The sequence below is a fragment of the Corythoichthys intestinalis genome, chromosome 3 (assembly GCF_030265065.1).
Source record: "Corythoichthys intestinalis isolate RoL2023-P3 chromosome 3, ASM3026506v1, whole genome shotgun sequence".
Taxonomy (NCBI): Eukaryota; Metazoa; Chordata; class Actinopteri; order Syngnathiformes; family Syngnathidae; genus Corythoichthys; species Corythoichthys intestinalis.
This window is the reverse complement of record NC_080397.1, coordinates 32,024,162-32,049,173: the sequence shown is the minus strand read 5'-3', so window position 1 is coordinate 32,049,173 and position 25,012 is coordinate 32,024,162. Positions and strand designations below refer to the sequence as shown.

The 25,012-nt window shown below is 40.9% G+C and overlaps 1 protein-coding gene across 1 annotated transcript; it reads left to right on the top strand.

Moving 5' to 3' along the window:
* Window positions 1-23,409: 23,409 nt before the first annotated feature.
* Window positions 23,410-24,486, top strand: LOC130913679 (immediate early response gene 5-like protein). The gene has a single exon (XM_057832466.1). It carries the CDS (start codon window positions 23,551-23,553, stop codon window positions 24,433-24,435), a length of 885 nt encoding a protein of 294 aa, XP_057688449.1. The 5' UTR covers window positions 23,410-23,550; the 3' UTR covers window positions 24,436-24,486.
* Window positions 24,487-25,012: the final 526 nt, after the last annotated feature.

Below are 25,012 nucleotides of genomic sequence, written 5' to 3'. Positions count from 1 at the left end.
AAACAACAGTCTGAGCGGACCAGTCACAGCCCATTTTCGGCACGTCATATGCGTCGACATGACGCTAGGGTTTGAAAATTCAATAGGAACACGTAAGGCTACGGCGCAGGTTCGTAAATCGGGTCTTCCTTGACGGCGCAGGTCTGACGTGGAAGCATAACTGGGCCTTCAGTCAGCAGTGAAGGCCAGACAACAAATGTGCATCCCACATTTACAGTACTGTAGGTCATACTACATTCAATGTAAAATGTGGCATACTTAAGACGGCCAAACCTAAGTGATAACTGTCAAAATGTCAAGGGTAGATATTAAAATCTCCTTTATGGTATGCTGTTTTACACATACGCGGAGTTTAAGGGGGGGCCTGTGGGGGGCAGCCCCCCCCCCCCCCCCGGTGGCCGAAAAGTGTCATTGCATGTAATTGACTTTCTTATATATGATTTTAAAATTAAGAGTTTTCCGGTAAAATATTGTCTATAAAAGTTGTAAAGCAATAAAACAACAAAAATGAATTAAATGAACAAAAAAGATATTTTTATAATGGGTCCAAATTATTTTTCGAACAAATCATGTGACTAGCCCGTTAGACAGTCATTTGCTTTGCTTAGCCAAAACCACCTGAGGACCGAAGAGGTAAGATCGATATACGTAATTTTTTTCAAACCGAGCTTTCAAAAGCGACAACTACTGAGCTAAAACCAAGGATTAAAAGTGTGGACCATGAAATGCCAGAGAGCGCCGCCAAAATGGTGAGCGGAGTTTCAATTTGCCGCACTAAAGAGGCTAATTGTACAACAGAGCCACCGCCGGTGTCTTGCCAATGTAGTTAACCCCATCAAAAATTGTATCCCCTGGCACTGGGAGTGCACACAAACACACATTAGTTATGAGTTACCGTGGGGCAAGTAAGTATTTAGTCAACCACTAATTGTGCAAGTTCTCCTACTTGAAAAGATTAGAGAGGCGTTTAATTGTCAACATGGGTAAACCTCAACCATGAGAGACTGAATGTGGGGAAAAAAACAGAAAATCACATTGTTTGATTTTTAAAGAATTTTTTTCCAAATTAGGATGGAAAATAACTATTTGGTCACCTACAAACAAGCAAGATTTCTGGCTGTCAAATAGGTCTAATTTCTTCTAACAAGGTCTAACGAGGCTCCACTCGTTACCCGTATTAATGACACCTGTTTTAACTCATTATCCGTATAAAACACACCTGTCCACAATCTCAGTGAGTCACACTCCATACTCCACTATGGCCAAGACCAAAGAACTGTCGAAGGACGCAAAGGAGACAAAATTGTAGACCTGCACCAGGCTGGGAAGACTGAATCTGCAATAGGTAAAATGCTTGGTGTAAAGAAATCAACTGTGGGAGCAATTATTAGAACATGGAAGACATACAAGACCACTGATGATGTCGCTCGATCTGGGGCTCCATGCAAGATCTCACCCCGTGGCCTCAAAATGATAACAAGAACGGTGAGCAAAAATCCCAGGACCACACGGGGGACCTAGTGAATGACCTACAGAGAGCTGGGACCACAATAACAAAGGCTACTATCAGTAACACAATGCGCCGCCAGGGACTCAAATCCTGCACTGCCAGACGTGTCCCCCTGCTGAAGAAAGCACACGTCCAGGCCCGTCTGCGGTTCGCTACAGAGCATTTGGATGATCCAGAAGAGGACTGGGAGAATGTATTATGGTCAGATGAAACCAAAATAGAACCTTTTGGTAGAAACGCAGGTTCTCGTGTTTGGAGGAGAAAGAATACTGTATTGCATCCGAAGAACACCATACCTACTGTGAAGCATGGGGGTGGAAACATCATGCTTTGGGGCTGTTTTTCTGCAAAGGGACCAGGACGACTGATCTGTGTAAAGGAAAGAATGAATGGGGCCATGTATCGATAGATTCTGAGTGAAAATCTCCTTCCTTCAGCAAGGGCATTGAAGATGAGACGTGGCTGGGTCTTTCAGCAAGGGCATTGAAGATGAGACGTGGCTGGGTCTTTCAGCATGACAATGATCCCAAACACACAGCCAGGGCAACAAAGGAGTGGCTTCGTAAGATGCATTTCAAGGTCCTGGAGTGGCCTAGCCAGTCTCCAGATCTCAACCCAATAGAAAATCTGTCAAAGGGAGTTGTAAGTCCGTGTTGCCCAATGACAGACCCAAAACATCACAGCTCTAGAGGAGATATGCATGGAGGAATGGGCCAAAATACCAGCATCTGTGTGTGAAAAGCGTTTGAAGAGTTACAGAAAATGTTTGGCCTCCTTTATTGCAGGGTACATAAGAAAGTATTGAGATGAACTTTGTGTATTGACCAAATACTTATTTTCCACTATGATTTGCAAATAAATTCTTTAAAAATCAAACAATGTGATTTTCTGTTTTTTTCCCATATTCTGTCTCTCATGGTTGAGGTTTACCCATGTTCACAATTACAGGCCTCTCTAAAATTTTCAAGTGGGACAACTTGCACAATTAGTGGTTGACTAAATACCTATTTGCCCCACTGTATGTCGACTTAAACAATTAATTGAAGCTAGAAAAGAACCACAGTTTTTTATTTTGGACATCAACGTTTATTAAACTGGAAAAACTCAATACAGGACTTGAATTACAGTAATAACAGTTATAGGTGATTTTACAAGTAAAACAGTAAAACATTGCCTTTTTTTGCATTCAGTACGTATGTTACGTTATATGACATAATTTTTTATTTTTGTTTTTTGGATGGATGGGCAATGTTTTAAAACCCCATAGATAACTACATCACCCAAACACCAAAATCACGCAAATCAGTGCAGCACAGTGGCTCCGCTGAGGGGGTACAATACATTGGCACGACACTGGCGGGCGTACCATATTGACGATAATTGATGACTATCTTGGCGAAAAGCCTAAGCAGCCTGATTTAGAATTCCTCCCTAGAATGATGGGAAACAAAAAACACTCATTTTCAACTTATTATTACAAATATTCTTGTAAGTTAATTTTATTGCTGACACTGCGTTTCGGGGTCATCAACATGTTGTGCCCCCCGCCCCCGCCCCAAAAGTCAACATAGGACTATCTCATACACATTAAATATTTTTTTAGATTTTATACTTTTATTCTTGCAAGTCACTTTTGAGATTTGTACTTGTCTTGCACTGCATAGGGAGACAACTGTATAATGACAATATAGGGCTATTCTATTGTTGTTTTGTCACATTTTCTTGACCTGATGAATGTCTTCACTGTGTTTCATGTTATCTTAGGGCACTTTCAAATTAGACCAAGAGGACCGGGGTCCGGTTGGAGAGCTACCTGGCAACAACACTTGCAAATGACTTGTCGAAAAGGTTCAGTATTCACACTGCACCAACCGAACTTTCTGAGTAGCATCACGTGGACGAAAGGCACACTCATTCATTGGACAAATTTAGAAGAGGAAGTATCTCCCACAGAGAGGAGTGAGCGTGGTGTGACGCTGCACGTAATGTGGCATAAGCGCACCGTGGTCCACTCGCATTCACAAGCGAAGCTTGTTTGATTGGTCCGAACTACAGTTCTGATGCACGTTCACATTTACAAAACGAAGTGGACTTTCTGAGAAAAATAATTCTGGTCTGTTTAAAGCGGACCAAATAGTGCAAGTGTGAAAGCGCCCTGAAAGCCTTAGAACAGGGGTCTACAAACTATCCCAAAAAGCGCAGCTGTGGATGCAAGATTTCATTCCAACCAAACAAGACGATACCTTTTTACCAATCTGGTGTCTTACAAGTGTCATCAGTTGACTGCAGTCATTTGCTGCTAGTTTTAATAGATACCTCATTGGTTAAACCCTCTGTGCTGGACTGGTTGGGAGAAAGACCAGGACCCGCATCAGCCATTAACTCATTCACTCCCAGCCATTTTCACCGGTGTAACCCCCTTCGCTCCCGGCCGTTTTACTGGATTTTGACTGATTTTGCAAGGCCCACAGAAAATTCTGTTCTATTGCTATCTAAACATGGAACCCACCAAAAGAAAGATTAGACTCTCTTCTTTCAGCAAGAAAAAAAGTTTTCCATTCTTAAGAAATCAGCATTAGAAAATAGCTTAGTTTGAGCAATTTTCCAATTTCTGATGAAAAAAAACGGAGAAATTGACCTTTTTGTAAAAGCATACATTTCAAACATAACTTTGACTTTACCACAGCTATTTCTTGCTTTAGTGACATGCCAAACATCTGATTAAGGTTTTCCTATTACAAAATAACATAAACAACAAGACAAATAGACCTTTTGTTAGCAAAGTAAAAATTTATTTGCACATAGCTGGACTGTTGGGCTGGGAGATGGCGCTGTTGTGGCCGCTGCGGCTGTCTCGGAGGACGGGGTGGGCTTTTCCCTCGTCACCGCCTGTAGTGTCTCATCAAGATGGATTTTTTTTAGTCTTTCTTTTGTGGTGACCACTGCCTCGTGGCGGATTTCGCCTGGGGAACTTGTGTGGGGTTAGCGCAGTGCTTCTCAATTATTTTCTGTTACGCCCCCCCAAGGAAGACGTAAATGTTTCGCGCCCCCCCAACTCTCTGCCGCCACTGTAAATAGTATCATTCGTCTATATTACTATTATAAGTACGCCTCAGCCTAACATTGTGTCCTTTTTTTCTATTAAAGAAAAAAAGTAACATAGATCAACTTATAATAAAGTATAACTTTTTTAACATTGTGTTGCTTGTAACAGAAAAGACTTAATGCGCATCAATTTGCCTGAAGTTAAAAAAAAAAAAAAAAAGTCACATCCAAACTGTAAAAATACACTCAAGGTACATTTTTGACCATTTGATACTGAAAAATAAAATGTAATAAAATCAGTAAATAATAACAAATTCAAATTGATTAGAAACATTTACTCTTCAGGACAACATGCCAAAAAATTTGACCGAAAAAAAACAAAACTGAATAGAAGGGGGGAAAAAGGTCTCTGGACAGAAGGAAAGTTTTTATTTTCGCTGATTCACCACAGTGCTCACTGGTTTACTGATATAACACTGACAAAGCGGGACGATTGTAACAATTGGCAATATTCGGCACATTTTCGCTGAAAAACAATCAAGCGGCTTATCAATGAGATTGAGGTCTAATGTCTTTAAGTGGCGTCTTAACTGATTTGGCTTCTCCGCTATAATCATTTTTAGACTCAGTAAACAGTGGTCTTTCCTCATTTCCCACTATATTAAAAGTCAAAGGCAAACGGCCCGAAAAAAGCGCATTCTCGGCGGCCGAGGGAGAACCGTAGGTGAGGGCGGTGGTCGTGACGATCCCAAGCCGAAAACGGCACTTCTCGGCCGGACACGTGAGAAAGACAGTGGGGTCGCTGCGTGAGTCCAGCTCTGCATGAGTCTCTTCCGTGTGCTCTTGCTTACTTCAAAAATACTGCACGCACTTTGAAAATGAGTGCGCCACTGCCACCCACGGAGTGGATGTGCAAGTACACTTTATTCTAGTACGGCAAAAAAAAAAAAAAAAAAAGCATGTTCCCCGAGGTCACTCGCGCCCCCCCTGGCATCGCTCTGCGCCCCCCTGGGGGGGCGCGCCCCACCATTTGAGAAGTACTGGGTTAGCGTGAGGGTTCCTGGGGGGGAATTGGTTTGACCATGCGTGTTTACGGTTGAGTCGCGGGACACTGGAGGGTGCAGGGGACGCGAGCGGCCGAGCACGGCAGCGCGGGGTCTGCTCAGCAAGCAACATGGACTCAACGGCATCGTCCGCTGCACTGGTGTTCCCGGTCATTCTGCTCGGTCGTCCAGCGCCTGGCATCCCGGGTGTCCTCCCGGTTGTTCTGCATGGTCGTCCGCCGCCTGGAATCCTGGACGTCCTCCTGGTCGTCGCACTTAGTCATTCGTCGCCTGGCGTCCCGGAAGTCCTCCTGGTCGTCTTGCTCGGACTTCCCACGCCTGGCGTCCTGGTCGTCCATTCGGTCATCTTCCGCCAGCGCCCCTGCCGTGCGGCCTGGCCGTTCGTTCCGTTAAATCGGGTTGCAGGTCTTACCAAATGCGCTACTGCCCTCCAGTGGCCAGTTTTATTGCTTTAAAATTGATTTTCAGCATTGTGCTTTGGAGCAAAGTTGCATCAGAACCTAGAGATGTCTCTTGTGGAAAAAAAAAGTAAAAGACGTAGGAATACGTTTTTGGGACACTGAAACAGTTAAAAATAGAACATATTTATACATTTTTGGGAGCAAATGAGTTAGTGACCCCAGGCAGGACACCTGCTGTATAGGTTCTTTTGTATTCTTCTCCTGTTTACCTATGAACATGGAGATCTCCCGAGTAGACTACTATGGGAGCGCTCTGTGGCCATGCCTTGTGCTGTATGCCACTAATAATACATCAGGAAACATGATTATGGAAAACCAAAACTTTATTCAGGGTTAATCAGAAGCACTTTAAATGCTGTCTCCCATTTCGCACATATGTGAATGTCATTGGTTAGATCTGAAAAGCCACTCTAAGGGAATAGAAAGAAAGGGAATAAAGTCGACATAGATTGAGCATGTATTGCCGTCAGTGGCTGCCAATGGGTTAAAATGTCACATTCTCCCTGTCCTGCCATACCCTACTCTTTCCTGGCTTCTTCTTTTTTTATGCCTGTTGGCATTATGGCATTGCATTTGTTAAGCAGTAACCTTTCTTTTTTTCTCCAAACACTGTGGGTCAAACCAAGTTTGAAAAATCACTTTTTTTTTTCTTTTTCTTTAATATAATCGAAGTGAATGATTGATTGATGTATTTTAATAGAAAGGAACAAAATTGGACATGGGTGTTTTGCAGTGGACAGCGAGCAATGAACAGATAACTGAGATAGGGAATTGGCGATAGCTGATGGCATACAGTGGGGCAAATAAGTATTTAGTCAACCACTAATTGTGAAAGTTCTCCAACTTGAAAATATTAGAGAGGCCTATAATTGTCAACATGGGTAAACGTCAACCATGAGGGACAGAATGTGGGGAAAAAAAACAGAAAATCACATTGTTTGATTTTTAAAGAATGTATTTGCAAATCATGGTGGAAAATAAGTATTTGGTCAATACCAAAAGTTCATTTTAATACTTATTATGTACCCTTTGTTGGCAATAACGGAGGCCAAACGTTTCCTGTAACTCTTCACAAGCTTTTCACACACTGTTGCTGGTATTTTGGCCCATTCCTCCATGCAGATCTCCTCTAGAGCTGGTATGTTTTGGGGCTGTCGTTGGGCAACATGGACTTCCAACTCCCTCCACAGATTTTCTATGCGGTTGAGATCTGGAGACTGGCTAGGCCACTCCAGGACCTTGAAATGCTTCTTACGAAGCCCCTCCTTTGTTGCCCTCGCTGTGTGTTTGGGATCATTGTCATGCTGAAAGACCCAGCCACGTCTCATCTTCAATGCCCTTGCTGATGGAAGGAGATTTTCACTCAACATCTCTCGATAAATGACCCCATTCATTCTTTCCTTTACACAGATCAGTCGTCCTGGTCCCTTTGCAGAAAAACAGCCCCAAAGCATGATGTTTCCACCCCCATGCTTCACAGTGGGTATGGTGTTCTTCGGATGCAATTCAGTATTCGTTCTCCTCCAAACACGAGAACCTGTGTTTCTACCAAAAAGTTGTATTTTGGTTTCATCTGACCATAACACATTCTCCCAGTCCTTTTCTGGATCATCCAAATGCTCTGTAGCGAACCGCAGACAGGCCTGGACGTGTACTGCCTTCAGAAGGGGGACACGTCTGGCAGTGCAGGATTTGAGTCCCTGGCGGCGCATTGTGTTACCGGTAGTAGCCTTTGTTACTCTGGTCCCAGCTCTCTGTAGGTCATTCACTAGGTCCCCCCGTGTGGTTCTGGGATTTTTGCTCACCGTTCTTGTTATCATTTTGACGCCACGGGGTGAGATCTTGCATGGAGCCGCAGATCGAGGGAGATTATCAGTGGTCTTGTATGTCTTCCATTTTCTAATAATTGCTCCCACAGTTGATTTCTTTACACCAAGCGTTTTACGTATTGCAGATTCAGTCTTCCCAGCCTTGTGCAGGTCTACAATTCTGTCTCTGGTGTCCTTCGACAGCTCTTTGGTCTTGGCCATAGTGGAGTTTGGAGTGTGACTGACTGAGGTTGTGGACAGGTGTCTTTTATTCCGATAATGAGTTATAACAGGTGCATTAATACAGGTAAGGAGTGGAGCCTCGTTAGACCTCTTACAGCCAGAAATCTTGCGTGTTTGTAGATGACCAAATACTTATTTTCCACTCTAATTTGGAAATAAATTCTTTAAAATCAAACAATGTGATTTTTTTCCCCCACATTCTTTCTCTCATGGTTGAGGTTAACCCATGGTGACAATTACAGGCCTCTCTAATCTTTTCAAGTAGGAGAACTTGCACAATTGGTGTTTGACTAAATACTTATTTGCCCGACTGTACGTACATTGTGTTATGCCACTTCCATGACCCTGCATTTCTATATGTCATACAAACATCTTTGTATGTTTTCCACAATCTCTTTATATCTTTTCTTTTGGAAAGAGAACAAACAAGGATATAAAGTAACATAAACTGACTGTTGCTTGAAGCATTAAAGTTTTCGTTTGGTCTTTGCGGAGAGGGGCTTTGAAAGTGTTGTGCAAAACCTTGCAGCTTCAACTCTTGTTTTAGAAGCGCACAAATCCACCACCCTCTACATTTCTACAACTGACGCCATTTCACAAATTCCAGACAAGTGGCGCCTGAGTTCTGCCTCCAAGAAGGACATGATGAATAGGACACACCCTTGGTATGCTAGTGAACACCAGAATATAAGGCTCACTGCAGTGTTCCAGCCCAGATTCATTACAGTCTCTAATCGTAGCTCCCAGCTCTTTTGAGTCTAGTTTTCTCTCCTTTTCTCTCCCTGTGTCGTGCTGCTCGCCTATTTTTAAAGCTTGAATTTGAGTGAAATGCACTCAGGCACCAGGAAGGCGAGCCACAGCTCTTTCCAGTGCTGGTTCCTGATCCACCCCTTTGTTGTGGTCTATGCATGCCTGCTCTAGTCACATGACTGCGTTTCTATGGCAACTCGGGTTTGAGTAATCATTTGCGTTACGACCTTTATTCCCTTGAGGAAAGGGGAGGGGGAGGTTAGACTGAGCCTGTAGAAAGAGGGAGCAAGAGGGAAAAGGAAAGACAGGCAGAAGGGGAGCGGCGTTGAAGCGCACAGAAAGAAAATAGGCAAAAACAGCGGCTGCAGAGGGAGAATACGGTCTCTTCTTGCCTTTATATTTTATATTCGAAGACTGTTTCTTCATATCATGTGCCAGCTTTCTACCTCAACAAATTTGGCAATTGGAACTGAAGACAAACATCTGACGTTGAGTATGTCAGTTGTACCAAAATGCCTGTGACTCATTTGGTGAATAAAACAGCCGAACATTTGGGTTGGAGAGGCAGCTGGCATGTATGTTTCATAAGGTGAACCCGCACACATACACACACATGAACACACACGTCCCTTCCACTTCTTCTCAGAGGAAAAGCAGCACTGTGCCACATGTGCAAGTCTCAGCAGAAACAGATTCTGTATGTTCCTGTTTCTTGCTCTCCCGGCTGTGTTGTCATGGATACCGAGCTAGTCCACCAAGGCAAGCTCTCTCCTGCTCGCTTCGTCTTTCCTTTCTGTCTCTCTCTTCTCTATCTCTCTCCTCGTCCACTGTGGGGTGATTCAACCCATCCATTGGGTTGTGTCACCGCCTAGGTGATGTTTCAAGCTCCAACATCTTAAAATAGTTGGGCTCATGGATTTCAAACAAAATAATACTTTTGGGGGTAGGAGGTGTTCTCCAGTACTAAGAGGGCTGGTGATAGACATTGTGGGGGTTGTGGGATGTGCTTATGTGGTAGTGATGCTGGTGGTGCTGGCTGCTTCCAGGTGCCTGTGACTGGGGCTGAATATGAATGAAGGGCCCTGGTTCTCCAGAGATGGCAGTTGGGGAGAGAGCAGCTCAAACCGGAGACCAGAGAAGTCTGGCTGGTTGAGAGGCCCCCACAAGCTGCTGACAGGCACTGGAGCTAGCCATCACGTTAATTAGCGTTTTTTTTTTTTTTTTTTTTTACTCCAACACCACTGAAAAGGGGGAGTGGGTCAGAGAGATGTGGGGGTGGTATATGACTCATAGACACGGTATGGTTTATTCATGATGGAGGAAGGGGTGTGCGTGTGTGTGTGTGTGTGTTTGAGAGAGAGTGTGCGCGAGAGAGGGAGAACATTTGATTTGCACACAGTCCTGCGTGCGGACGTGCGTGTGTGTGTTGCGCATGTGCTGCTTTGGTAGATTGCTGATTGGCAAGAAGCCAAGGTATTATTATGATTTGAATATAATAACAACCGTGTGGTCAAGTTCATACGCGTTTTTTTTTTAATATAGTTTTTCGTGATACAGTTAGAAAAAAAGTTAAATGTAGAATTTGTTTCCTCTGCATAGATGCTTTGTTAATTTTAAACAAATTCGACCTTATAAAGAATATGAGAAAAATGTGTTGCGCTGTTATTATTTTAGTTGTGGCGGTGCAGTTAGAGGATGTGGCTGATCTCAGACTCTTGCATCCTATCCAGTAATCATCAGACTGATGAAATGGGTTGAAGGTGCCTCTCATAGGTGACCTGACCTTGTCGTCTCTGCCTCGGCCCCTGACGGTGATCCTTCTCCCTTGAGGGATGGAAGGGATCAATAATTTTGTCTTTGACTCAAAACAATCAACCAGGATTTCCCATCCTATGTCCAGCACAAAGTGGAGACCCTCATCAGTAAACAGAGTATAGAGGAAAAGGCATCTTCTCCTCAATTGGTTGCCTTTGCTTTGTTCTTTATGTCAGAGCAGCGATTTGCAAGCTCATGGATTTGTTTGAGTGTGTGCAAAGCGAGATGTAGGGGAGGTTACATTACAGCTATACTACTTTCTAATTGTCTCTTCTTATCATTAGTGACAAGCATGACCTCTGTTATTGGCATATCTGCATTCTGCCTGCACTGCAGAGCCTCCACCACACTATGCGCTGCATTTTTCTCCCAAGAGCGGCAGGGCCCATGCCTCATAAATACAAACACAATCTCTCCTACACCTCCTGACTGCAGGACAGGACTCCACACATATCTGCCCGTGGAGCGGAGCCCATTTGCATACATATTAAAGTGACGCCTCAGAAAAAAAAGGAAGAGAGAGAAAGAAGGGGAGGGAGCGAAGGGAGGGGGAGAGAGAGAGCGGGTATATGCAAACAAGGCTTTCATCTAATATGCAAGAACCGGCATTGCTCTGGCATAAATCTGCATCTCAGCTAGGGCGAAGAGCGCGGAGCCTATTTGACAATGAATGAGCCTGGAACAGATGCACAGGGAGCACTGCGCCCCTCAGAGGCCTGGCCGATTGATCAGTATGGCATGTCACATATAGTGGCTGGAACTATGTGGTTTTAACAATGGAGCATTAGCTTGAACTTATTAATGTGATGACTGAGACAGAACTATAAATCAGAGTGTTGTTTTACCATTTCCCTCATTAATGGTGGTGTGGGTCAAACTTAAAGGTGTCCCCTTTTTGTCACTATTTAATCTGATGAGGTACACCTTCAATTTTATTTCCTGTGGTACAACGGAATCCAAATGTGGCTATTGAATTTAGTCACAGCAAATTTGGAGCAATATCAAACTTTATACTTCATGTTTTTTTTATTATTTTAACATGGTATTTTCTAATGTTTTCCCTCTTCCCATATTGTGAATTGTGCATCCTAATTAATTGTATGCCATCACATACTGCAACCACAATAATGAACATACAATTAATGTGAATATACAGAACAAAGATTATTATTATTGAAAGGTAACCACAAAGTACAATTTATAAGTGTCTTCCATCAGTTTGGGCAGGAGTCTTGTTGTGATCTTTTATTGTAATGTTGACTAAATAGGGCAAGCAAATTATGAGACGCCTCCAAAGTTGATTTTTAATAAATCGTCAGATTCAATCAATCAAAAAAAGTGTTTTCGGGGGAAAGGGGGGTGACTACCAAACAGTTGTACGATTTCTGGCCCAAGTTCAGCAATCGCAGAACTGTCAAAGTGGTTTTTGAAAGACAACCCCTGATACAGTACAGTCCAGTAATGCATTATGTGCTGGACAAAATTTTTTTGAGAAAACAAAACCATCCTAATTAAATAATCATTATGTCAGTGATAAGATTGTGTAGGTCTCCCTCAATCTTACCTCATTATTTTTCCATATAAACATTTTGGAGGATTGTACACTTCCAACTTTGCAGGAACAGTTTGAAGAAAGTCACTTTCTGTTCCAGCATGACTTTGCCCCAATACAGAAAGCAACTAAAATTAGAACTAGAGACCTAACATTGAACTGAGTTTGTGAGCTACAAATTCTGAGACAAACAGTATAGTAGAAAGACATTCACTATGAAAAATCTACTATAGTAGTTCTTTTTAAAGGTTTATCATGCCTATTCTTTTGGACTCTACAAAGTATGTGCTGTTGTAATATGAAACGAGATGTTCACAAGCTAAACTAAAGCACCAGTAAAACTTTACTTACTTTTCTTCAGACACTGGAGTGCTGCCATGAGCACTGGGTTTCCCCTAACGCTGACTATTTCATGTTGGACAACCTTGAACTCCCTTTCCTGTTTTCCTGCCTGAGCATGTTGCAGAGAAGCACGCCATTCTGTCTGCACAGGTGATCTTACGTACGGGAAATGGAAACTGTGAATGTGCGTTAGTATGTGTTTCTAGCTGGTGTGGCTGCAGTTTAAAGCGTAGTGGTATACGGAGGCGGGCATGGGCCTGAAACAGGATATGTTGGGAATAACACACAAAAAAATGTCACATGAGCTGAAACTCAGAGTTGATTTATTTCGATTCAAAAAGAATTGGTTGCATGTGGTTTGGAGGAGAGACTGTTTTGCTTCTTTGCTCTTAGTGTGTTCAGACACAACACATGGAAACATTTTCCGAGAGGCCACTGCTCTGAGTGAAAGGGAGAAAAAAATCTTGAGACCTTTTATTCCCCCTCCCACTTTTCATAGTGATTAAATAGGCATACATGTGCTTGCCATATGTAGAAATATATCCTCAATGTATAGTTGTTATGCACTCTGGGTTCTCAAAGAGCTATTGTAAGTTATGTTAAGGGGTAAAAACCGAACATCTACCAAGAACTGGGTTCCTCACCATGGGAGTGTGGCAGAGATTTATCAATAAACACCCAATTTACAGCCTCGATTTCAGCATGTAATAAATAGACTTCCACTCAAATGAGACAGTTGCATGTCTGCTCTATTGTCTGCCATAAATATGCTGGAAGGGTTGGTTAAATATTGATAACGCCAATTTTCTGCCTACCCCACACACCCTCTCTCCATCACCATCACACACACACAAGCAGACATGCACATAGACGCACACCCACATCATGCGCAGAATCCAAACCCCTCCTTCTTTTACTCCTTCTATCTCGCGGTTATTTCACCCTCACAGTAACCTTGCTTATGCATATTGCATATGTAAATAACGCAACCCACCTCTGAAGTAATCGGGTGCATCCTCTACAGAGCACCATATTCGAGCTCTATTTTTGAGAGAAGACTGGAGTGCTTTTGTTAGCAGACATTCTTTTCTTTAAGGGATTATCTATGATATAGCTTTTATACGGCAAAACAATAGCAGAGTTTAAAATAAATCATTTCAAAAAGCAATCACTTTACGTCTTTACGTCTGTGATTTTGATTTCTACATGTTGAAAAGGAACCTTTCTATTAAGCGTTAGTACCAGTTTATTACATGTATAAGTCAAGTTCAAAGAAAAAGCATAGAAGCGTTCAATTAAAGCCGCATGCACAATAGTCTTTGAAATCTATATGACTTTTTGGTTTCAGTTGTGACGTGCTCCTGAACTACAAAATATGGTCTCCAACTAATCAAAAAATTATCTGCAGATATAAAATGATACTCCCCCCTCCCTCACCCCCAGTTTCAAGCTTTCACTCAAACAAGGTTCAATATGACAAGTTTAATCTAATTACTGCATACCCATTTGAAAGTAAAATAATTTCTATCATGGTTTGGCCTGACGCTTCTTTAAAACCTTTGTGAAACGGGGAAAAAAAAGTAAAACTTTTTGTACCGGGTGCACAGTGACTGTCATTGTACCACATTCGTACGTTAGCTTAGCTCATGTGCTAATTACTTTTTGCTAGCAGAAATAAATTAGCTAGCCTACTTTCCCCCATTTTTCTTTCGTCTAAAAATGCTATTTTTGCTCATGTCAGTGTCAGTCTTCATAAAACATTAAAAACTAGCTGGAATTATGGTTTCACATGTACATTTATCCACTATTTAAAGTATAGGCTCCAACACCGAAAATATGACTGCTAAAGGGTTAAAAGATTATCTAAAAGATTAAAAATTCCTCTCATCGGCTCAAAAGGGATTTGACTCTACCATTTGACATATTACAAAAAAATATATTCAATAACTTTTAACTCTTTTTTGTTTTTTTCAAAAGTATGTTATTTCTGAAGGATTCTTCGTTTTGTTCGTGTTTGTTTTCTTTTTCAGCGGCGTTTGTCATCGGTGGTGATCCTGTGAAGGACAATCAGCGGTTGGAAACAAAATCTCAAAGGTGTCAATGCATGTTTTTTTTAGTACTCCTGGTAATATACCCTGCATTTTAGTGCAGTGCCAGAGCTCTTTCCGATATTAGTCTGGGGATCAGTGCAATACTACTTATAATACAGTCTATATAGCTAACAATAAGCTGTCAAACTACTAATACCTAATGTTATCAAAAAATATTGAAACAGCAATTGCAAACATTGTTTTTCAGAAAACAAGTGTGAGGGGGGGCCACATGGTGGCAATGCAGAAACTCCTTACACATGAACATGTAATATTAGCGTGTAAAATACTGTAAATAACAAACATTTAAAGCAACACTAGGGAACTTAACCTTTATAAACATTTTCATAACATTTGTGATCATATTAGCTGGGATAGGCTCCAGCACCTCCGCGACCCTCGTGAGGAAAAGCGGCATGGAAAATGAATTAATGAATGAATGAATAGGTATTGACAACTAGTTGAATGTCACCTGTGTTATGGCCTGAAGGGGTCTGTATCGCTTTTACTGGCACTAATGAATTTTGAGGAGGGTGGCAGGAACCCTGCCACAAAAAACTACAAATATGCTGACCGCTTTACGACATACGTCACTTCCCCCTTTCTCCATTCGTTATAAAGACTGAAGTCGTTGCGAATGCTTTCGCGTGAATTCTGCAAAGATGGCAGAGCAGCAAAAGAGACGAAAAGTTTTGTCTGAGGAGACAAAAAAGGGAGGCTACCAGGATAAAAGGACACTCAAGAATAAACATTGGCCCAGCGAGTCGCTGACGATTTTGGGTCGGTTGGGGGAGGGGGCGGTAGGGGTAACACGGTACAAATAAAACGTTTATTTTCAACATCGTCAAATGATATTTTTTAGCCACAACTGGATTTATTACCTCATCACTATTCATCCTTCACATAGCCGTTGGAAATAGAAATGTCATTCAATCTAACTGCTGGCGACTGGGAGATCAGGATTTTACAACACTGTGCGCTGGTCCTTATGGGAAATGCTGTCTTCCTTAAGGCAAAATACGACGGTTTTTGTCCACTTGCGCCGCTAAAATCGACCAAAACTAAAAGTTCCCTAATGTTGCTTTAAAGTGAAAATGCTAATGTAGATACCAACAAATAAATAGCTATTCCCTTTTTTGCACAACTCTGGAAAAATTCATGACTTGAATCAGCATGTGGTGAGCATTTTGAATTTCTGGCAGAATACTTGCTAAAATTTTTATCCACTCTCTTCTGTTCGACAACAACGCCTACATGTCTCTCATTATGATTTCATCACAAGAGGCATATTTAACCTGTCTCCATCAAAATTCAAGCGTAAAAAAAATGAACGTTGATGAAAACAACGCTGCACATTAAAATTGCAGCAGTATTTTTGTATAATTAAAATTTTGATAGTTTTTGTATCGAATTAGATAGTTAAATGTGATGTGTGAAATGTTAGCAAAAGAACATTTTCTGTCTATATTCATTACTTCCGTATAATCATTTGTATTAAAGAATTATTTAATAGCATTCTGCAAAAGCGTTTCAATTTATCTAGCCATGCCCTTTATTTCACTATTTCAAACCGTGTTTTATATAAATGTATAACTTTTCCTCTATTACAATTAGTGCTGTCAAACGATTAAAAAAATTTAATCTAGTTAATCATATGTCAACTGTGTCATTAGTCATGATTAATCACATTTCCCTCGGGAAGAATAAAGTTGCTCTTCAGGAAAAAAAATGTAGGAAAATACTATAATTTAGAGCTGCAGCTATCGAATATTTTAGTAATCGAGTAATCGACTGAAAATCCTATCGATTAATAGAGTAATCGGATAAAACATATTTTTTAAGTAAAGAGCAATTATAAATATACATGAGAAAAAAAAAGACATTTCATCTAATATTGAACCATTTTCAGTCATTTAATGTCTTTATTTTCGATATACATTGTTGAAAACAGCCAACAATTGCCTCTCAGATGTGACTAGAAAAAATACAAAAGACCAATTCACTGCTTTCACTCCAAAAACTTTTAGATCTTATAAAAAAAATATATATTTCTTACCTAAAAATGCCATTACGCTTGAAAACACACATCACTTAAAAGTTGTTTTTCCCACATGTTTCAATTGAAATTCCATTTGTGTCAAGCCATTTTTAAGTTCTAGTTAAGTTTTAAATTAGTCTAAACTGTAAGTCATGATAGGATTTTGAGTTTTTGCAGTGTTCAAAATAAATGTATTGTAACATATCAGGTTATATAATATGGCGGGGATATTTGCATGCGTTCCTGAATGCACCGCGTGACGTGCGGGGGTGAGGGAGGTGCGGGAGAGCGCGAAACGTGCCTTCCTTTTGTTGTTGTCCTTCCACAAGTTCCCAAAAAAGAAATAATAGCAACCTAAAGAAGCGGGTGACTCTTTGTCAACGTTACAGTATGATACCTGCTGTATTGGAGCACATTAGGGGCCAGTGCTACTTGGTGTTTTATCCAGCAATGACTACTGAGCTAAAATTGACAGTTAGCTTGATCATATTTTCATTTTACACCCTCATCACTCTACAGCGCTGTTTCACAGATTAAATAAAGCCTGTATGTAAGACACATTAGCCACGCATCGACAGTGGTCTTAATAGAAACCTAGCCCTCCGCAGGGCTAACGTTACGTACGTGAGCGGGTGACAGTAATGTTAATCTTATTTATTAGCGCTGAGAAGTGTACTGCTTTAAGATGGCGGCTGTTTACTAACACCGCTGACTCTGTTTTTTCGCATCTAGTTCAACATACATGTGATATCTATGAGACGCATCAGAAGCTACCTGCTACCACCGCGTCATACGGGCTAGTTTTTAGCAACGACGGCGTAGTTTGTAGCGGCTGTCGGCTCCAGAAAGGTTTTTTAAAATATTTTTTCTATTGCTTCTTCCTCTACGCACGTGACATCAGGACGTTGTCCGCATTAAAAGTAGTCCGGGCAAAACATGATGCTTAGAGCTGGCAAAATTAAACGATTCCTCGAGGTGAATAAAATTACTCGGATCAGTTTTTAAACTCGGGTTACTCGAGTTGCTCGAGTATTCGTTTCAGCTCTACAATAATTGACTTAAAATGTGTTTTAAGATGAAATGTATGATGTGTGAATGAATTAATACTTGACCAAGTAGAGTTTAAAAATTTTATTTAACAACTCAGCTCGTATAAAATAAAAAATAAAATTAATTGTCTGTATTAAACAGCAAAGAGCTTTAACAGATTAAAGTGCCTCAGACTAACAATGTGGCTCAAGTACCGTTTGGCATATTACCCAAAATTAACTAACAATTTAAAGAGCAGACAAGCACAATACAGTAAAAATAGCTAGTGTTTCAAAAAATGTGTAAACAACTTGTCTGTTAAATTGAACATTTCACACAAATAAACGCAGCATTTGCAGTTTTACACTAAATGGCCTGAAAGCTGTGTGATATAAAAAAATTAAACTGTAAATTTTCACACACTTAACTGAAAAACATTACACTAAACTGTGTGTCAAGGTGTTTAGAAAACACTGCTTAAGTTAGCCAGTCATACTCTATATTTTTTTAACCAACTGCTCAGGCAAACTAGCTTGTTGACATTTTCAGATAACAGGGAACGGTTGTGGCAGGTGTGACCAGATACTTTTTTTGCAAGGTGGGCCAGCTTACTGTGGGCACCACTGTGTGCAGATCACCACTGTAGTGGACATTAGTCGATGCTGGCACTGCCTTGTACCTGTCTAGTGGTTTGTCATTGGTTGTTGTTGTTTGTTGTCATTTGATTTTCAAGGCCCTCGTCTTCGACTATGATAATGGGTCCACAGTACTCTACAGTCTCTGGCTACCCAAGTAGCGATAGCAGTAATCAACCTACTTGTTGTCTTTTTGTTGACAAGTCCGAGTCCGCACACTGCCAGTGTAGCTTGATGACTGCGGCTTGTTCCCGCAGTGTTAGCGTCATTGCTAACACTAGCGCAGATATGCTTTGCCCGAAGGTGGTACTTTAGGCTGGTTGAGCTTCGATCGAAGGACAGTTCATTACAGCAGTATGTGCACACAACTTTGGTTTTATCCAGTTTTCCATTAGGTAGCTTTTTAAAACAGAATTTGCCATGAAGCAGTCCTGGGTCATCATCCTCACTCATCGTGGGTGGCTGTATTTTGTCCTGCATTGCCGCGCGGCAAATGTAAACATCAGCGAGTGGGACTACGGTAGGCAGTTGTGGCCAAACTTAGTGTGAGCGGTAAATTGCGTTTTTTTTTTTTTATTATTTATGCATTAATATTTCCAGATTAATCATGGTCGTTAACGCGTTATTGTTGACAGGCCTAATTACAATGTATTTAGTGTGGCACATTGGATGAGTGGTTACCACATCTGCCTCACAGTTCTGAGATCAAGCGTACAATCCCGGGGTCCGGCCAGTTTGCATGTTCTCCCCATGCCTTTGTGGGTTTTCTTTGGGTACTCCGGATTCCACCAACATCCCTAAAACATGCATGTGGGCTGACTGACCACTTCAAATTGTCAATCGGTATGAGTGCGTGCATGAATGATTTCTTGTCTCACTGTGTTCTGGAATTGGCTGGAAACCGCTTCAGAGTGTACCCTGCCTCTTGCCCATAGTTAGATGTGATAGGCTCTCACACCCCCGTGACCCTCGTAAGGATAAGTGGCGTGAAAGATGAATGAAATGAACACGTTTTTGGCACTGATGTCTTAATTGGCCATTCATTTAGCATCCCACTAACATCCTTATTAATTGATATCATGAAAGATATGTTCTAAATTAATTCTACACCCACTAATATTTTTGCATGAAGTGCTTAACCAACATTGAAATAATCTGCCAAGCATTTGTGTCAATCTGCTCGGTGCAATTTAAATTAGATTCCTGAGAGAGCACATACATGCCAGGCTCGAGTTTACACTATTATCAGAGCATGATAACCATAATAGCGGCTGTCCTCCTCATTCACCTATTTTGGCAGCAAATCAAAGTAATATCCAGGTGTTCTGTATGATGTCAGCCATCTGCATGTGCACACAAACAGATGTGGGATGACAGATAATCTCTCTACTAAGAGCTTTTACCTCACACCTCGGAGTTCTGTTACAATATTCTATTATCAGAGACAGCCCCAATGACATCATTGACAGGTTCAGACTGTACTGTCATGATTTACTCTGTAATTTACTAAGGTTATGCGGTAAGGTGTACTTAACAGTGCATTAACACCAATTTTAACTGCTGTATCAAAATCTTTTTTTTCCCCCTATTTTAACTTATTATACAAATGTACTAAAAGAAGCTGTATAAAGTGCATTTATAGTATTTTTATGTTAGTTTGTCCAAAAGTTTTAATAGCATCCATGGAATCTCACCGATTTAACAGCTATAATTGTAACCTCAAATCTGGCAGACTTCAAAGAAACTCTGAATGCACTGTTAGTAGTGGTTTATTAGCCTGACCTCTGTGCATACAGTGTGAGTTCAGGTCCCAGTCAGGTAATGAGAGTGTAAGTGGTCTGTTTCCGGATATGCCCTGAGATTGACTGGTGACCATTCCAGGGTGTTGTCTGCCTTTTGCTCAATGAGTTCAACCTCTACGCATCTCTGAAGCAGAATAACTGGTACGGGAATGAATGGATGAATACTCTGTTCAACTCAGTCATCTTTTTTTCTATTTTTTTTTTCTTACAGTAGACCTGGGGTGCCCAATCCCGGTCCCCGAGAGCCCCAATCCAGCTTGTTTTCCATGTCTCCCTCCTCTAACACACCTGAATCAACTAATCAGGATCGTTATCAGGTTGCTGCAGAGCTTGCTGATGAGCTGATCATTTGATTCAGGTGTGTTAAAGGAGGGAGACACGGAAAACAAGCTGGATAGGGGCTCTTGAGGACCGGGATTGGGCACCCCTGCAGTAGACTATACTACATTGCTGCACTATACAGTATATTTCAACTATATACTATATTATATAATACATTTAACAGCCTGGTATTTATATCTTCTGCAAGTGTGTCTTGTGAAGACCAAATTAAACTGTAATCAAAACAAGAATGTGGCTTAATGGGTTACTTATACAAGCTTTATTTATGTCCTCAAGAGAAAAAAAAAACATGTTTTTCAACCTGATAGTGCTAAATATACTTTAGCTAGAAATAAACACACAATTTAGATCCTATATGGACATTTGCTTATGGGGAGATGTCAGTATTCGGCAACCGGGACGACTCACCCAAAGAGTTAAGAGTTCAATAACTTTTTCAAGAGCAACTCTGCAGTTTTTCTTTAGGATGTAATGTGGTATCTCTCTAGCAAGAACTATCCTTACTTCGTCAGCAATGGGACTAATATGAACCAGCCGCCCTCTACTCTGTATAAAACAAGTCTGCACTGCTTTCTGCTCTATCCTTCTCTACTTTTGCCACTACAGTACTTGTATTGCTCAATTTAGTCAAACCTATCCGAGTAGACACCCACTACATTCTGTATGTCGTCTACCCAAATGGTCTCACAATGAGATAAAATATCATAGTTTGCTTTTACGACCATAATGTTACTGATTTAGCAAAACATATTAATACAGTTGTGGTTCACAGTGCTTTACAACTATACTGTGTACACTGTGTATATTTTACACTTTCGGATCCCCCCCATATGAGTGGATTAAATTAGTTGAACAAGGAAGATAAAATACATTTTACAGTACATTTGCATCACCAACATATATTTCAGCATTTCTTTTTCAGTAACATTTTTTACTCTTTTCTCATTTTGAAAGTGTACCATATGAAATATGTACCTAATGTTTATCATGGAATATTATGCAGCAAAGTCACATTACTGTATTACAGAATGTGCATTGTTTCTATGACATCAATGCATCTTGAATAAATTACACTTTATTTTCCTCTCCTTGTGAGATGCTTTGTACCCGACATAATTAATCTCCTTTCCCTATAGCAATATTCTGAAACAGTATCGTATTGTGTTAATACATTACCAACCTATTCTATGGCTAAATTTTAGGTTACACTATAGTCGGGTGACCAAACGTCCTCTTTTGCCCGGACTTGTCCACTTTTCACGTCCTCGTCCGGCCGGGTTTTATAAATATGTCCGGTTTTTATGATTTTTTTGCTGGACCAATTTGAAGAGAATCCCTCCGGGGGGGGGGGGGGGGGGGTATCGCCTGCCTGCGTTGACATGGCTCCTACTAGTAGGGGGGTAGAAGCAGTATTTCTAAGAGACGTTTATGCTATTGGCATCCCCAAGGGGCCGCTACCCTTTTTCAATATGACTGGCGTTACAAATATAGCGCAGAAGAAGAAATTGGAACAGGCAAAAAAGAGGGAGAGAAACAGGCATTGAATTTGCGCTGGAGCGCCGTATTGAGTGGCAGTGTACCACGCTGGTTCTGTTTTGATGATAAAAAGTCTCCACCAAAACAACCCATCCGATGCCATCCATTTGTTTTATACACTTCGCCATCCATTTGAAGGAAGAACCGGATCTGTAAGTTTATCTTCTATTAATGTCAATCATGAGTTTTCTATTTTATATTATATATATATATATATATATATATATATATATATATATATATATATATATATATATATATATATATATATATATATTTGTACACAGAGATACAGTGTATTGTATTAGTTTTGTAGTAATTGTTTTGCGTTCGTGTATTTGGTTGATTGTTAGAATTATATTCTATGTAGCTGTGTTTGTTATGCCTCAGGGTTCTGTAATCTATGTTAATAAAAAGAAATTCCAAATTGACACGGAGGAGTATTTCTGCACAATTAGCGTGTGTTGAAATTGACTGACACTTTGCACATACGATACTGTGCTGCCTGTGACGTGTTCCCAGAGAGCCTGCCCAGTTGATAAGTTTTTTTTTATGATCAATACGTATGCTGTATAATCAAATGTACCCAAAAGAGTAATTAAGTCGAAAATACCTTTATTCTAATTTGGTTACAAATTTGCGCATGCGTGTGCAGTCGCAGACTATACATACATACATATACATACATTTCCATGGGTCTGCATTATATTATTATTTTTTATCTTTTTTTTTTTTTTTTTTTTTTTTTCCCTTTGGGCGTTTTTATTGAATGATTATTTTTTTTAGGAAGAATAAAGCCTGTTGAGTAACTTGTAACCTGTTGAGTAAAAAAATTTATTATTATATAGTATATAATATATACTATATGGAAATATGTATTTTTTATTAAACTGAATTTTTCTATCCAGACTGAGGAGGCACACTTTAATTATATTAAAGTTGTATAGGCACCTTTGAGTGAACTTCGAGTAAAATTCAAGTATCTCGAGGCCGGGCCGTGTGTCCTCTATTTTGGAAATCAAAATGTGGTCACCCTACACGATAGAGTACTTTAGTTGTGTAAAATTAGCACTATAAAGCTATATTATTGTTTCTATTGTAATGTTCTACATGCGTCATTCAGTTCTCTGTTTGACTTACTATATCCTAACGTGACCACTAAGGTCAGGTGACTGTTGCCGCACCAAGATTTAAAAACATTGAGTGAAATGCAGCATGGCCATGCTTCTACATGCATTCTGAATGAGGCATGGAGTGATATTTGCGTATAACAGAAGCACCACTACCCTCCCATTGGCCAGTGCCTGTGTGAGGGCGTGGCGAGGAAATATGAGAGTTGCAAACCCATGCCCGTACGGAGTAGACATGGAGCGCCATGTACATGGTCTACTCGAACCAAACACGACTCTCAACTAGAAACCTTGTCATTTCTTCTGTCAAAAAGGCAAAGCATTGAAAGACTGGAGGAGAAGAGTGGTCCCTTTGAGGATGGAGTGTGCTTTTGACGCACAGAATCTGATCTCCATTTCTTTGAGGAAAATCCAGAGCTCCAGGACTCAGCGAGGAGGCATCAAGCTCCACAAGAACTTGCTGGTAACGTACGTGCTGAGAAACGCGAGGCAATTTTATATGAGCAAAAACTTATCTCCGACGCCGAGGACGCAGCAGTACGAAGATGTCGCCGCAGCCCGTGAGACGCAAGAATACCTCGAATTGACTGGAAGCTTCACGGAGTTGGCCAATGACTTCTACTGCAACTTTGGCGGGGTTGACTCGGACACTTGGCACTGCGGAGCGCCCCAGCATCAGCCCAGCTGCTCGGCTGCAGAGGTGGCGCACCAAGACGTTTCGGCGTGCGCAATGGTTCCTCCAAGTGACTCTGACCTCATGGTGTCGGAAAGCTTTTGGACGTGTGCGGACAAACCCGCCTGGGAGTCACACGCCCCAAACACGCAAGTCAATCACAAAACTGTCCTGGATCTGGACACGCATGTGGTGACTACTGTCACTAACGGATACTTCCACTCGGACTGTTGCGCGCAGCCAAAACAATCTCAAGTCGCGCAGTGCTACGCCAAAAAGAGACGAATGGACACGAGTTATCATATTGTTGAGCCGGAGTTCTATTTGTCTGACTTTGGGCCGATTCCGTGTAAACGGCTTAGGACTGATGACGATGCACATTCGGACTCAGACCCGTTGGACTCCACGAATATCTCCAACCTGATCTCGGTATTGGGTTCAGGTGGACTATCTGAGTTTGTGAGTTGGCAGCACACGGACCTGGAGCAAATATTTGCCTCTCAAACTATTAGTTTAAAACACACCTTGTTATCAGGCAGCGGTTGGACGCGAGCGATTGAAGCATTTTGATTTGTATGATTGTTTGCTTTGTATTATTTGATTTAATTGTTTTCCAATAAATATGTCACCTCTAAAATCCTCTCTGTTCCGTTATTGAAAGATGATATATCACTTTCACATATTTATACATATATTAATTTAGGATCTGACAGACATTTATAGACCATAAAATAATGACTTTGAGCATTTCAAATGTGTAATATCCCGTTTTCTGGTGCGTTCTCATAGTTGCGAGTTTCTGGGTTGTTTACTGTCGTGGTGGTTTAACATGGAGTCTTTGCACTGACGTCGGAAGAGCTCCACCATGTGGCCATTAGGGGTACATGCATGCTCATGAACTACATAAGTGTTGACGGTGCAGTGTTATTTCGTATTCAGTAGTAGGGTTTGTATATGTGTAATTATGTGTATACATATCAACGTCTAATTGATTTGAAACACTTACTTCCACAATAAGATTAGTGAATCGGAATAGTAGTTGATTCAACATAAGTCATACTAAAAATATATCACAAATATATTAGTGCGTTATTGCGGATATGATAATGAATGTACTGACGAATTTGATTTGTGTGGATAATATCAG

Coding starts and splice junctions, on each gene's coding strand:
- LOC130913679 (XM_057832466.1), top strand. CDS start 23,551: ATGGAGTGTGCTTTTGACGCACAGAATCTGATCTCCATTTCTTTGAGG.